The following is a 15655-nucleotide window of genomic DNA, read 5'->3' on the forward strand; positions in this document are numbered from 1 at the left end:
CCCAGACCTCTAGACTTCTTGGATCCAACCCATTTTCGAGATGGTTTCTCCTATGGATCTTGAGAGCTCCCAACAGCCTTCCGTTAAATACCCATCTAAATTAGCTGGAGTTGGATTTGTGGCTTGTAACCATGAATCTAAGTGGCCCATCTCATCGGAGCTCTTTCCTTTGCTACCTGCTTCTCAGGTAGAGGAGATGTTAGGACTAACTTTAGTAAGCTCTTACATTATCAACCCTGGAAAGAAGCAACTTGGAGAAGGATTGGACACAGCTCATCCACAACAATATCCCCTTTATTGACATTAATCACAGTTATGAGGTCTTGTCCATCAGAGAGTTTGCGTTATGCAGAACTACATACAAAGACATCAAAAAATACACATACACCAACCACCAAACCAATTAATTTCAACCAATCAAAACCCTCTGAATGTATCTTCAATTTTGATCATCAGTGCTTCAGAAGAACATACATAGACCCAGCATGAGGTTGGCCTTCGGGGTCTCAGAGCATTCACAGAGCAGGCTCTTCACCCTTGGAAGCAATTCAGCATGTAAACTCAGAGGGCAGGCATTGACAACACAGTGCCCGAATACCTGGTTCCCGGGCTGCCGGCCACGTTGGCAGAGCCCATTTAAGGTCGCACATGCTCCTTTGACCAACAAGGACGGCAGGCTTTAGCTCTGTTTGAAGCAGACAGTGTGTGGCCCCTATTGGAGAAGAAGCTCTCGGCAGGAAGGAGCAGATTGGCCTCTGGTCTACTTTAAGTCATTCTTTAGGGTCATTTCAGAATGGTGACTTGGCCAAGATTTCCTTTACAAGGGGGACGTGAAAATCTCTCTTTTTCTTCCCACCCCTTCTTCCCTTTCCCATCCTGCGCTCTCTGGCCACACTCCAGCAAAGCCTGCGGCAGTTTAAGACTCCTGGGTCAGGTTACAAGTTACGGAATGGTCAACTGGGAAGGGCGTATTGCAGATTACAAATGTCTTTCTCTCACTGAAGTTAGCTTCAGTGGCTCCCTCCATAACTCCAGGAGGGTTTGGGCTCCAGCCACCTGCTGGAGTCCCCGAGTCTCTTAGAAAACTGGAGGCTATAAACGTATTGAAAACAAAATGTCTAGGGGATCTGGAAACCATGACAAACCACTTTGCTCTTGGAATCCATAGAGAGCAGAGGTCTCTGAGCAAAGCTGCTCTCTGCCTCTACAGGGTTCACTGTGTTCGTGGCTGTCCGAATTCCCTAATTCCCTTAACTTCAATAGTGTCAATCTTTGCCTTGAAAAAGGAGAAAAGAAAGAAAGAAAAAGATAAACTGATTTTCTTCCCTTTGTCTGTGTCCCTTCCCATCCAGCACGTCCCTCGGGGGGGACACAGGAGGAAGTCGTATTCCTCCTTAGGCTGGCTGAACCTTGGAAAGTTGGTTGCTCTGTCCATGATGTTCCAGTTCTGGTCTAACGGGTAGATGATCAATGGTGAGAGGTCAGGAGGGATGGACGAGAGAGGTCCTGACCATTCTGCTCTGAGTCACGAGGCAAAAAATGCTTGGAAGCTTCTCTCTTAGCAGCTTGCTCCTCTATGTGAACTTGACAAGCTGCCACAGAGTCCAGTGAGGGAGACTGAGGGTGTGAAAGCAGAGATTTCCCTGATCTGTGTGTCCTTGGTAATCCTGCCGAAGAAAGATTCTATTCAGTGGCCAGAAACAAAAATCTGTAGTTCCGTGACACCTTGACATTCTAAATAAAACTATTATCTCTCTCAAGAGAAAAGTAAAAATTGTCATGTTATGATCAGAGTCAATCAGGATAATGAGATGAAAAGGAGAGAAAGGAAAAATGTTTTAATGTAAAGGAAGAGGCGTGTGGTCCCGTAGAAGCCAGCCACTGCAGTTTCCTTGTGCTGCTTTTCCTGGGCTCTGAGGCATCTCAGCACTAGCCCAGGCCGACATCGAGTGACATCATCACCACAAATCCCAGGATGGAGGTCCAGGATGCCAGTTTCCCGTTACCACTGGGAGGGAAGGAAAGGAAGACCTTAATGTACTCTGGGACACTGTCCAAGCTGCAAGCATCCTCTATGACGTCCGATTCCAATAAAAAATGTACCACTACGATTAGTAAGGATAATAATATTGACATGTAACATTTACTGGGGCTTACTTTATGCCAGGCAAAGTAACTCATGTAATCCCAAAGGATGACCACACAAGATCAGTAGTACTATCGTTATTCTCTTGTTACTGGTGGGGAAACTGAGGCATACAGAAGTAACTTGCCCAAAGACACCTCTTATGGCTCTGGAATAAATGCTCGAATGATAAAGAGTGGCAATTAAATTCTTGATGATATTATTGAATCTGACCTTTAAACTAGCTACAAAAACCAAACGAAACAGGGGTGCCTGGGTGGCTCAGTCGGTTAAGCATCCGACTCTTAATTTCAGCTCAGGTCATGATCTCACGGTTCGTGAGACTGAGCCCTGCGTCAGGCTCTGTGCTGGTGGCACTGAGCTTGCTTGGGATTCTCTCCCTCTCTTTCTCTCTCTCTCTCGAAATAAATAAATATGTAAAATAAATAAATAAATAAATAAATAAATAAATAAATAAATAAATAAATAAAACAAAGAAAGGAAGCACCCCCCCCCTCCCCCTTCCCGGACACCTGGCCTATGGCTACATAATAAGAACATGGATGGATAGCTTTGGCTCTCAGAGCTCACCTCTCCCGAGATTCTAGCCCTAGAAAAATCGAGAAAGAGAAGGGTGGGGAGAGAAAGGGACAATATGCAAAAGCTAATCGTCTGTGTCATGGGGGTGGGGAGGTAGAGTGTCTGTATACCATTACCTGGTGTCACCTGGGCCATCCCCACCCACCTGCCCCTTACTCCTCTCTCTAGTTTCAGAAAACACAGTTGAGAAGGGAGTGGGGACGATCTCGGGAAGCGGCAGAAAGGGGTGGGAGCAAAGAAAGGAGCAGCAGGTGAGGAAAGGCAAGATCTGTATGCCGGGCCCCGGGCTTGGGAAACAGACGAGCACAAATGGGGGAGGGGATGCTCTTCAACCTGATCTGAGCCTCGGGGATGATGTCGTCCATGACCACATAGACCATGGCGCCAGCAGCAAAGGCCAGGGCGTAGGGCAGGAGGGGCTCAGCCAGCACCACGGCAAAGGCACCAAAGACCCCTGCCAGGGGCTCCACCATGCCACTTAGCTGCCCGTACCTAAGGAGAGACCAGAGACAAGTGCCACCGTGAGGAAAGTCAAGCAGACACCAGCACGCTCAGGCACTCTGTGCTCAGACTGCTGACTCAGCCCCAGAAAACGGATGCATTTCATTCCACGTCATATCCACGCACAGCAGTGCAAATCACTGCATTTTTAGCCACCTCCTTCTTCCCTGACCTCCTCTAACACAGTAGGCTCCCCCCCCCCTCCCGGGTTTCTGGTAGAGTTTTAAGGTTTCCACACTGTCTGTCTTCCATAACAGCATTATTGAGATATAATTCACATACCATATGGCACACCCATTTAATGTGTTCAGTCCAGTGGTTTTAGTATCGTCACAAGGTTGTGCAACCATCACCCCTATCTAGTTCCAGAACATTCTCATCACCACAAAAGGAAACCCCACACCCATCAGTGGCCACTCCCCACCCCTCCCTCCCCCAGCTCCTGGCAACCACTGATCTGCTTTTTGTCTCCATGGATTTGCCTATTCTGGATATTTCGTATAAATGGACTCAAGCAATATGTGGTCCTTTTTACTAGCTTATTTCATCTCACATAATGTTTTCAAGGTACATCCATGTCATAACATGTATCGTTCCTTTCTTTTACGACTGAGCAATAACCCATTGGACAGATCCACCACGTGCTTGCTAACCATTGGTCAGCCGATGTCTACCTTGTCTCTTGACCCAGAGGACACTGATTAGGAGTGGTATAGACACTTCCCTAGCATAGTTGTGCCTGGTATGTTTGGGTCACAACTGTGCCCCCTTCTGAAGGAGCTGCACCCATGCATCTCTGCTGAAGATGTGGACCTACCTGGCTAGATGTATCCTGACGGCCTGTCCCCACTACCCCCATCCTGAATTAAGCTGAGATTTCTTCTTTAAAAAAAAAAAAATCCCTCTGTTGGCGGTGGGGGGGGGGGGGGGGGCGGGCCTGGGCAGCTCAGTGGATTAAGCGTCCAACTTCAGCTCAGGTCATGATCTCGCGGTCCGTGAGTTCAAGCCCCGCATCACGCTCTGTGCTGACAGCTCAGAGCCTGGAGCCTGGTTCCGATTCTGTGTCTTCCTCTCTCTCTCTGCCCCTGCCCTGCTCGCACTCTGTCTTTGTCTCTGACTCTCTCAAAAATAAATAAACATTAAAAAAATTATTTTTTTAAGTCCCTGGGGCACCTGGGTGGCTCAGTCGGTTAAGCGTCCAACTCTTCATTTCAGCTCAGGTCATGACCTTATGGTTCATGGGATCGAGCCCCGTGGTGGGTTCTGCCTGAAATTCTCTCCCTCCCCCTCGCTCTTTGCCCCTCCTCCACTTGTGCACACGCACACTCTCTTTCAAAATAAAAAATATAAATAATTCCCTTTATTCGAGCTGGTGAGAGTGGGTCTCTGTTGCTTGAAATCATATGAGCCCTGAGTAAAACAGTAGCCCAGGTGAGCGCTGAGAATTCGGAGATGAGCTGGCACCTGCTCCCCATAGCGGAGCAAAAGTCACCACTTGCAAAGGTCACCTGACGTGGGTTGGACACCACTAGACAAGGGAGCTGGGATATCTTTCCCACTATCCCTTGCTGTGGGCACTTGGCAAGATATACTGCCTGTGAGCCTCAATCTCTCCATCTGTAAAATGGGGGCAAGAAACCCAGAAGTGCACTGGGGCACTTCCCCACCCAGCGTGCCTCCCCAGTGACAGGACAGGGCTGTGAACTCCACCCCCGCCCTGCCCCCCGCTTCTCTGCTTCTCCCTGGCCAGGAGCAGACAGCGGGCATGGGGGAAACATTGTCTGCGTTGCAGGACCCTGTAAGGGGCCACCACTGCCTGACCTGTGCCATGTGCACGGGTCGGCCGACTTTGTAGCTCTGTGCTGTGGGTACAATTCCTGGCTTGGCTTTGCCACTTGGGGAAAAAGTGAGTTGGACGTCAGGCCCAGACTGGAGCAAGAAGAAAAAAAGTTTAAGCTCAGGGTCCCTGACCTCCTGTCCGGGGTGCCCCTCCCATATGAAAAAAAAACCAGTCACAGCTACTGGGCTCCCAGAACTCACATTTGAATCAAATCTCTAAGGCCATCATGCCCTGCCCGCACCTAGGCCTCTATTCCGTAGACTCCAGCAATGGAGAAAGAGACAGGAGGGGGGAAATAAGATAATTTAAGTATGTGTAAGAACTTGTAAGTCATAAGGCCCCATAAAATGGAAGGCATTTTTAAATTGTTGTTATTAGCAGTCTTTTTAAATGCCCTCACCATACATTCTAGAGCAGTGATTGCTTGAACAGAGAAGTATTCTGAGGCTCAGAGTCCTGAGTTGAGGGACAGAAGATTAAACTTCTGGTCTTGGAGTCACCACCACTGAAACCAGTCACCTGACATTCTAGGCCACAGCTCTCTCCTCTGAAAACTGAGGACTCACCTTATGTGTCACTGAGAAGGTAAAATTAAGGAAGAGACTAGAAAGGCCTCTGGAGCCCATGAAAACACAAAGTCTGAGTACAGTAGGGCATCATCTCCTATGGACACGATCCTGGCCTCACAGTGACAAGGGTTGTGACAGGGGCTAATGTGTGACTCTTGGAGATGGGCTGTGGTCAGATGGGCCTCAGCAAAGGCATGTGATATTTAGGGTAGACATTGGTTTACTTCCTACTGGAGAGGAAAGAGCCCTAACACTGAATGGGCATGGCGTGGCTACAATGGAAACATTTTGAAATAGGAAACCTGGCGATTTGAGCTGGTTTATGTAAAGGCTGAAGGTCAAGAGATGAGTTTCTTGAGCTTCCTCCCACCGTTGAGGGCTCAGGACTCAAACAGACTGTTGGCGTTTGACCAGAAGCTCCAGAGACACTTCCGGGACAGAAGAGATGGTTCTTGAAGAAAGAAGCCCATACAGAGGACTGCTCTGACTTTACGTCAGACACGACCCTGGCCTCTGACAGCTGACGCTCTCGGAGCACTTACCAGAAGGCTCTCCAGGGGGAGAAGCCAGCCCCTCGCAGGGGGAGGCTGACAGCGAGGCCCTCCGGGAAATTCTGGATCCCGATTCCAATGGCTAAATTCCTGAAAGACCAAGAAGACAGACACATGGAGGCAACCGTCTAGAACTGAGCACCCACACACGCAGGACCCCCTCGTCTAGGCCCAACGATGTCCTTTGGTGTCAGAGATCCAGGTGAGACCTGTGCCAGGTGGAGGAAAGAGCAAGGTTAGGGCATAGGTGCAGGTGCAGGACGCAAGGAGCAAGGGCTGATACAGACCGTCCACCCCTTGGTGCTGCGTCCCGGCCCCCAGGGACACTGGATCTTTATGGCGCTACAGTAAGCAGAGAGCATGTTGGCTGGACATTAGGACGACCCGCGCTCTGCCACTAAGCCGTATAACTTTGTGCAAATCATTTGACTTTGTAGGTCTCAGAGCCTTATGAATACCACAGACGGGGTTGCATGGGGATGGTAACCTCTCCTACGAAGGATGGCCGACTGCCGTGTGGCCCAATGACCTCATGCCTGTACAGTTCCCAGCACATGTGAGGTGCTCAGTACCTTTGGGTCTCCATTCCCTTCTGGCTTGGAGACAGATACATTGCATTTTACTGAGAGGCAACCTCGGAAATGGGGCGGGGAAGTGCCGAATAGAATCCAACAGGGACACAGGTCTCCTGGGCTTGGCTTCCGCGCCGACTCTCTGTGGGTCCGGCACTGGCACCACGCTTCTTTGGGCCCCTGTGGTGCTCACTGAGATCCTCTCTCCTCTGCTCCTGTGGGACACGTGGCGGCAGGGGGGAGGGGCTGTGCTGTGGTCACTGGTCAGGCTCAGGGGCAAACTGTCCTGCTATCTGCGGAGGGTGAAAAAAGGCTGGCCTTGGGGGCTGGGCTTGGGATCAGAGTCAAGAGTCTCACTTCTCAGGGTGCCTGGGTGGCTCAGTCAGCTAAGCATCTGACTCGGTTTCAGCGCAGGTCATGATCTCACAGTTTGTGAGTTTGAGCCCCGCATCAGGCTCTGTGTTGACAGGGTAGAGACTGCTTGTGATTCTCTCTGCCCTCTCCCACAGAAAGAAAGAAAGAAAGAAAGAAAGAAAGAAAGAAAGAAAGAAAGAAGGAAAGAAAGAAAGAAAGAAAGAGAAAGAAAGAAAGAGGAAAGAAAGAAAGAGAGAGAGAGAGAGAGAGAGAGAGGGAGGGAGGGGGAGGGAGGGAGGGAGGGAGGGAGAAAGAAAGAAAGAAAGAAAGAAAGAAAGAAAGAAAGAAAGAAAGAAAGAAAGAAAGAAAGAGAAAAGGAGGAAGAAAGGAAGGGAGAGAGAGGGAGGGATGGAGGGAGGGAGGGAAGAAGAAAGAAGAAAGAGAAGAAAGAAAGAAAAGAAGGAAGAAAGAAAGAGAGAGAGAGGGAGGGAGGAAAGGAGGAAGAAAGAAAGAATGAATGAAAGAAAGAAAGAAAGAAAGAAAGAAAGAAAGAAAGAGAAAGAAAGAAAGAAAGAAAGAAAGAAAGAAAGAAAGAGAGAAAGAAAGAAAGAAAGAAAGAAAGACTTAAAAAAAATAGGAGTCTCACTTCTCACCTCTTGGATCTTGGGTCTAGGAACCCAAACCCAGCCTTGGATCATCTGGTCAAGCCCTGCTCAAGTTACAGGGCCCCCATATGCTCCCACCAGCCCTGGGCAGAGAGCCCTGGGCTCTAGAGGCTTCTGCTATCACTGTCATAGCCCACACTGACCCTGAGCTCCTACTTCAGGAGCAAGGGACATTTAAAATATATTTCTGTGGAAGAAATGAACCTTAAGGTTTCATTTGCCAATATCATCTTGCCAGTATTTCATGAGCCCCTGTCCTGTCTTCTCAAATGGACCCTCAAAGTGGTGGTCCCTTCTTCCCCCCACACTTTTTCAGCATCCCCTTCCCGCCCCCGAATGGATAAGTGAATACAACCAGTTTTCTTGACCTGAATCTAAGGTTTCTTTCAACGAGGAAGGTCAAAGTGTCTGACCAGATCTCGAGTCCCTTGTCTGACGTAGAAACAGCATCGCCTGCCCCCCCGACCCCGTTCACAGGTAGGCACACGACTTACCCCCCAGCCTAACCCCAGAGTTGCCAGCCCCATGTCACCAGCAAGTCAGAGGTGGGGCTGCCCGGCCAAAGTCCTCACCATGACGCAGCACTGACTGCAGCCATCCGCCAGGCGGGCTGTGGGAGCCTCCTCCACATCCTGTCCAGCAGCCACCATCCTGATAAGCAGCACAGAAACCCCATTCTTCTATCCCTGGCAAGCCACATCACCTCCGCCCTGCCCTGACTCTGACATGGGGCTCCCAGCCCAACCAGGTGCTACACCCTCTGAGACCTGCCAGGCCGTCCTCAGCAGGGCACCACCTTGCTGGGAGATCACCAGATCTCTCCTGAGTGCTCCTGGGCCCCTTCACCCCCCTGCAAGGGTCGGACCACAGAGTCTCTGCCCTTCCCATCTTCATACACATCCCTTCCCAACTTGGTTCTGTTCTTCACACGCGTGCGCGCGCGCACACACACACACACACACACACACGCTAGCCCACCGTGTTCCCTGCTCCGCCGTATGCCCTGAATCTGTAAGATGTCAGCTAGGTGGGGGGGACCCCATGGAAGGGCTCAGTCCCCTCCACACCCTCTGTAGTGCCACTTCATCATTTGCGTCAGCTCAGGACTGAATTAAAAAATCCAGAGCTCCCAGCCCTGGCCGAAACGCCGATGCCCGGGCCCACCCTCGGAGACCGCGATTGATCGCTATGGTGTCGGGCTCCAGATCCGCAGACTTGAAGAACGCGCCCGCAGTGTGGCGAACCCGTGACCTAAGACATCACCAAAATGGGTGAGGATGAGGCTCGTCGCCACGCCCACCTCCGGCCCAGGAGACCCCTTCCTGCTATCCTGCCACTCAGCTGAGAAGCGTCACGGGGGTGGCCCCACGTGGGAGCTGAGGACACCAGCGACTCCTTGTGAATGCACCAGGTGGCCAGCAGCCTGGATGCTTCCTGTGCATAAAACCTGAACGGGGGAGTCCTGGAGGGGCTCAGAATGGAAGAACAGAGAACAGAAGCATCAAAGTGGAGGGTTGCTGGGGCGACAGGAGTAGCAACAGCAGTGACAGAAGAGAGTGGCTCCCAGGTGCCCAGGGTAAAAGAGGAGAAGGGGACCAGGGGCTCGGGCTGGCAGGGCTGGTCCCTTGGTGGAGAAGCTTGGAGCTGCCTTAGCCGTGGGGGCCGAGATCAGCAGGATGGAGCCCCAGGAATGAGGGGGGAAAGGGCGGTCTGCCAGGAAGGAAGCTCCAGACGCTCACTCCTCTTGCAGCCCTACTGTGCTCTCCCTGGCTCCACGTGAAAGCCTGGGCCCTTCCTGCCGCCTCTCCAGGTAGCGGGGCCTGGGGCGGCCAACCCCCCTTCATCCCACTTTGGGCAGGGAAAGCCCAGATGAGAGGGTTCCTTTCCAGGATGGGCTATGAAGATTCCCAACGGATTTGAAAAGCAAGGGGAGAAACCCAAACCTTGTCCTTCCCAAGACCGTGAGGCTGCCGTGTCCTGTGTTTGGTTCTTCCCAGAGGAAGCACAAAGACCCCGCCACTAATCTGGACTGCAGCAAATTAGCGGCAGGGAGAAGGAGGTGGGGACGAAGGGCTCATTAAGAAAAGAAACCACAGGCTGTCCCCTGACGGCACCCCTTTGTCTCAGGGTCAAGCCAAGCCCCACGGTGACCCATCACCTGTGTCTGACTGGGATTCGCAAGGGAGGGGAGAGAAGGGCAGGGAGAGGACATCCATGGGGAGAGCAGGGGTGGGGAGGAGAGAGTAACTGGAGGAGGGCCGGGGCCTGTCAGGTGCAACACTGGCCGTCCAGGCTGCTGTCAGAAGGGCCCTCCTTGCCCTTATCTTCAGGTACCGCTAATCCTGAGAGGTGAGCGACAGGAAGAAAGGCCATCCCCGTGGGCAGCTGTTTCTGCTTCTTCTTAGAAGCCTGATCCCATTGCCCCCCACCCCAGGCCTGCCTTCTCATCTCCTGCGTCCTCCTCCCACTCAGCCCCCAGAGTAAAAGCCAGAGAACACTTGGCTGCAGAGGCCCTTGGAGGTCCCTTGTCCAACACCTTCATGGTTAAGGGAGAAACCAAGGCACGGAGAGGTGGCGTGACAGATAGTAGGTTTGCCTGACAGACCCGGTGGGACCCCCAGGTGCACCACTGTGACCCAGCGCAAGCTATAGGAAACTCGGCCTTCACTTTTCCACAAAAGGGGCACAAATGCCCCATTTTCGGGGTTCTTCTGTGGACAATCGCTGTGAAGTGCCAATCACAGCACACGGCCCAGAGCTGGGGCTCCTCGAACGGTCCTACTGTTCAAATTGCCCGAGGTTCCCGAACAAGGCGGCATTCGGGCTCTGCTGCTCCCCAGCGCCTGGTGACCTTCCCAGCCTCACGTGAAACTTCTCGGGCTCACGCTCCTCAACCGTCTTGATTCTGTGACCTCCCGGTCGGAACCAAGGCCAGAAATAGCAACTGACGGCCAGCAGGGAGCCCCCTTTCAAGGGCGCCTCCAGAATCCACCACTGCGCCCCGGCCACGTGTGAGAGCTCAGGTCACGTACGAAGAAAGATGGTAGGGAGGGCCCCCCTTCCTCAGTGAGGTGGTAGGCCAGGGTCATCCAGGCCTTCTTTTCTCACCCCTCCCCCAGTTCAAAGCCTACACACACACACACACACGCGCGGGCACGCGGGCGCTGGCGTCCTAGACGCCCATCTTGTACCGTTCCTGCGCACGAGAAAGCGTCAGTCTGCTGAGTCTGCTCGGTGCCGAGTGCTCGGTGCCCCGGCCCAGCTGCACCCCAGTCTTCCCAAGGCCAGGTGTGGAGTTGCGCCCCAGGGGCCTCCAGCCCACCTTTGGAGGCATTCCCTCGAAACTCGTGTATCGGTGGTCTCCACTCAAACCTGCCACTTGGGCGCGCATTCCCCATGGCAACAGCCCGCCCCCGAAATCAGCTCGCGTCTCATCTCCGCTTACCATGCCCATCACGGGAGCCTAAGGTCCCCTGGCTGGAATAAAGATAATGACAATCATCCCTGCCATTTATTGAAGGTGATGAAATGGGAGGCGTGGTTGTGGGTGTTTTATTACACAATTAACCTCAACTACCTTGTTAAGTGTTTTCTACCCTTCCTATCCCCATTTTGCAGATGGGGAAACTGATGCACGAGCGGCCATCCCCAAGGTCACCCGGCCGCGAAGTGACAGTGGTCACATACTTCGGGTCCTCTGAGCCTCACGCAGACCCATCACACCATCTTGGAGAGAGAGATGGTCACCTGGGCTCACGTCCCCAGCAGACGAGCAGGTGATGCCCTATGCCCACTCAGTGGTGATCTGCGATTTGGGGCGATCTGGAGGCAAGGACACCAGACCTGATGGAAGAGGTGTTAACCAGAGACCCCCAGAGTTAACGGGGTTGGAACGTCTCCTCCACGGCACGGCTTCTTAACCTCGCCACTACGGACATGTTAGGCCAGGTCACTCTTTGCTGTAGGGTCTGTCCTGGGCATGGTGGGAGGTTTAACAGCATCTCCGGCCTCTTTCCACTAGATTCCAGCCGTACCCTCCCGGTCCTGACAACCAAAAATGTCTCCAGACTCTGCAGAACGTCTTCTTGGGGGGGGGGGGTGCTGAGTGGTCCCTGCTTGAGAACCACTGCTTAGGTTTCTTCCTCAGCAAGTATCTGAACGTCAGAAAACATTGCTCAGACCAAGCAAAGGACAACATCCGACCCCATCCATGTTATTTGAGAAATTTCTTGGTTCGTTGGAGTTGAGTCTTTCAGGGAACTTAGCTGTGGCAGGACAGACTCCTGGGATTCAAGGTGAAAGTGACACTGGACAATGATGCTCCTGCATTCCTAAGGCAGTAGCTTTGGGGCCTCGGAGTCGCACAATTGTGGACCTGCTGTGCCCATCGTGTGCTCTGTGACCGGCACCCTTCTGGAGTTGTGCGACGGGGCATTCCTGCTGGAACCCCACGCGCAGATTATGGCTCCGTGGCGGGTTTAGGGCTGGGGTTGGAGGCGAGGGGTCCCCGGGGAGGTGGGAGGGAGCGTCACCGGTTCCTCTGGGAGTTGGCAGGTGCGAGGGCAGCCTGCTCTCCAGGCTATGATCTCTGCGCTGCTGGTTATGAAAGAACAGCTTATTCCTGACAAGCCCCGCTTCACCCGGGCTCTTGCAGATCCTCCCCTGTGCCGTGAGCGTGTGTGTTCTTGCGTGGCAGGCCCTCACACACCGTGTTGATTGTTATCGTCCCGCCCTGAAAGGCCTGACTGTTCAGGCTCGGCGGTGACATCACCAGCTTCCCACTCGGGCTGCCGGCTGAGGTGTTTGATGAGCCTGCAGATGGGTAGGGGCTGGAGGCTCCCCGCGGGGCTGCTGGGCCCTACCCGCTCCGTGGAGCTGGTTTAGCACGAAAGGGATCTTCCCCACCCCCTTCTTACAGTTTTGGGAGGCTTTACTGCCACAGGCTGGAAAGCCGGGATGACCCATCCTTTCCCTTAAAGTCTGCCGACCTTCGCAGAGAGGGCGGGGAAGAGCCCCAGGAAGCAAGCCACAAGACAGGGAGGCGTACAGGGGTGACTCGGGCCACCACTGCGCACCTCTCTTTGCAGGAAAGCAGAGAAGCCTCCCAGATTTTGGGGGGGGTGTGGAGGGGGAGGCGGGGTATCTCTCACTGCCCCAGGGACACCCCGGGGATCTTCACCTGCCATGTCTCCTGGCAAATAAATCAGCTCTATGCACAGGCCAGGTGCAAGGCTGCCTCGTGAGACTTAAAAAGCACCTGGGGCTATGTACCCAAGAGTAATGTGCTTACGTATTCATAAAAAGGCTACTAGGTTCTATCAGTAACAGCCCCAAACCGAAAACTCAGCAAACGCCCATCAAAGACTGAGCGAATAAAGAAACAGCGTTCCGGTCACACCGTGCAATAGCATACAGCAACGAGAATGAATGACCTATAACTACGTGCAACAGTATGACGCATCTCAGAGGCAAAATTTTGAGTGAGAAAAAAAGAGAAAAACTAGATACAAATCGTGAATGTTGTGTGCTTCTAATCACATAGAGTCCCCAAACAGACAAAGCCCAGCTATGCCTTCTCTTACCTACTAATTGATAGGAGGTGTCAGTGGCCAATAGCAACAACTTATTGGTGGGTTCTCCTCTAAAGTAATTGATTTTTTAAAACAGTGCATTTGGGGGCGCCTGAGCTGCTCAGCTGGTTGAACTTCCGACTCTTGATTTTGGCTCAGGTCTTGATCCCTGGGTCGTGCGATCGAGCCGTGCGTCGGGCTCTGCACTGAGCATGGAGCCTGCTTGAGATTCTCTCTCTCTCTCTCTCTCTCTCTCTCTCTCTCTCTCTCTCTCTCTGACCCTCTCCCTCTCGTGCTCTCTAAAAAAATAAAAATAAAATCCATTAAAAAAAAAAAGACCAGTGCATTTTAGTAGAGAATGTAGATGCTCTCAAGGTAGGAATTCAGGTCCCGGGTGGGGACAAGAAAACTCCTCACTGCCTTTTTTATTTTAAGCTTATTTATTTATTTTGAGAGAGAGTGAGAGAGAGGCAAAAGGAGAGGGAGAGAGAGAATCCCAAGCTGGCTCCACACCATTAGCGTGGAGCCTGCCGTGGGGCTCAAAGTCATGGAACCGTGAGAACATGACCTGAGCCAAAACCAAGAGTCGGGTGCTTAACTGACTGAGCCACCCAGATGTCCCCCCCACACTCACTGCCTTTTAATAAAGACAATTTATTGCAGCTGGATGTACATGCAGAGAAGAGCACATACGATAAGTGTTTGCTTGATGAATTTTCAGAAACTTGATGGTCATCACGAACTCCCCACCCAGATGAAGAAACAGAACATGATGAGCACCCCAGGAGCCTCCAACCCCGGGCTCCCTGCTCCCCCTGCTCCGGCCCCATGAGGAGCCACTGTCTTCGCTTCCAATGGCTCAGCCTAGTCATGCCTGCTTGGGGACATTCTGTGAATAGTTTAGGTGGCCCTACAAGACCCCACTGGAGGATCCTGGGAGGGTTATGGGTGATGAACACTTTGCAAACTTGGCATGAAGCTGGCTTCCCCGGGGCCATAGGTTTGGAGCTTGGTGTAAGGCCTTTCCTAGAACACCCGAGTTTATCCCCCTGCCATGATTCACCCCATTTTCTTATCCACTGCCTGCATCAGTCATTCCATCTGCAGGATCAACATTGGAGGGGAGGGCCTGTCACAAAAACATTTTGTTCTCCAGCATGAAAAATACCATTACAAACCATTAAAAAATTTTCCAGCACTTTAGTAGTTTCTTCTAAAGAGCTTTAAATGGGGCGCCTGGGTGGCTCAGTCAGTTAAGCGTCCGACTTCGGCTCAGGTCACGATCTCGCGGTCTGTGGGTTCGAGCCCCGCGTCGGGCTCTGGGCTGATGGCTCAGAGCCTGGAGCCTGCTTCCGATTCTGTGTCTCCCTCTCTCTCTGACCCTCCCCCGTTCATGCTCTGTCTCTCTCTGTCTCAAAAATAAATAAACTTAAAAAAAATTAAAAAAAAAATAAAATAAAGAGCTTTAAGTGCCTTTATGAACATGTATTCTTTCTTTCACTTGAGAAGTAGTTTATTTTCCATTTTGTAGACAGTAATAACCAAGGTCCCACAAAGGGCGAACGATAAACCGAAGAACACAGCGCGGGTCACAGCAATAAGGCAAACGGTGCTGGGTTCCAAGCCTTTCCCATAAGCCATCTCTTCATATAAAACCACAGAAAGCAGGGAGAAAAAGTGGCCAGTGATGGCTTCAGGGAACGAAGACCGCAAACCTGGATGTCATTCTCGGCTACTCTCACTCCTCACCCATAACCCGATAGAGAAACCTGTAGGATCTATCCTCCAAGCCTATGTGGATCCAGGCACTTCCTCCCTCCTCCACGGCTGCACCCAGGTGGGAACTGCCACCATCTCCTGCGTGGTTTACGGTGGCAGTGTTCTAACTGGTCCCCTTGCTTCTCTCCCTACCCCTCCAGTCTGTTCTCGCCACACCTACTACACCTGCTTACGCTGCTCCTCGGCTCAAAATTGCTGTGGCTACCCAGTTCACCCAGAGGCAGCATCCAGGCCCTTCTCCTAGCTTGCGGTGACCTACATGTCCCCACCCTTTGTCTTCTCTCTGACCTCCTCTATTCCTCTTCCCTGGCTCTTTCTACTCTATCTGTCCAGCCTTTCTCTCTGCTCTTCTCTCTCTGCCCTTCTCTCTCTCCAGCTTTGGGCATTTCTACTGGAATATTCCTCCTTGGGTATCTGTGGCTCACTTCTTCACCTCTTTCCAGACTGGGCTATATGACTTTTCCAAGGCTTAGGTCACAAAAGACTTTGTGGCTTTCATCTGTCTCTCTTGATCACTAGCTCTGGGGGA

The 15655-nt window shown here is 52.1% G+C and overlaps 1 protein-coding gene across 3 annotated transcripts in view; it reads right to left on the reverse strand.

Moving 5' to 3' along the window:
- Positions 1 to 276: 276 nt before the first annotated feature.
- SLC39A11 (solute carrier family 39 member 11) overlaps positions 277 to 15655 on the reverse strand; it is a 340276-nt gene continuing 324897 nt past the window's right edge. For all 3 annotated transcript variants that reach the window (XM_007073449.3, XM_007073448.3, XM_042966406.1), the window contains exons 8-10: positions 6178 to 6276; positions 3059 to 3217; positions 277 to 2008 (exon numbers count right to left, since the gene is read on the reverse strand). In XM_007073449.3, coding sequence (XP_007073511.1) covers positions 1930 to 2008; positions 3059 to 3217; positions 6178 to 6276 — 337 coding nt within the window. In that variant the 3' untranslated portion in view covers positions 277 to 1929. The remainder of the gene's footprint in view (positions 2009 to 3058; positions 3218 to 6177; positions 6277 to 15655) is intronic.

The sequence above is a fragment of the Panthera tigris genome, chromosome E1, assembly GCF_018350195.1.
Source record: "Panthera tigris isolate Pti1 chromosome E1, P.tigris_Pti1_mat1.1, whole genome shotgun sequence".
Classification (NCBI taxonomy): Eukaryota; Metazoa; Chordata; class Mammalia; order Carnivora; family Felidae; genus Panthera; species Panthera tigris.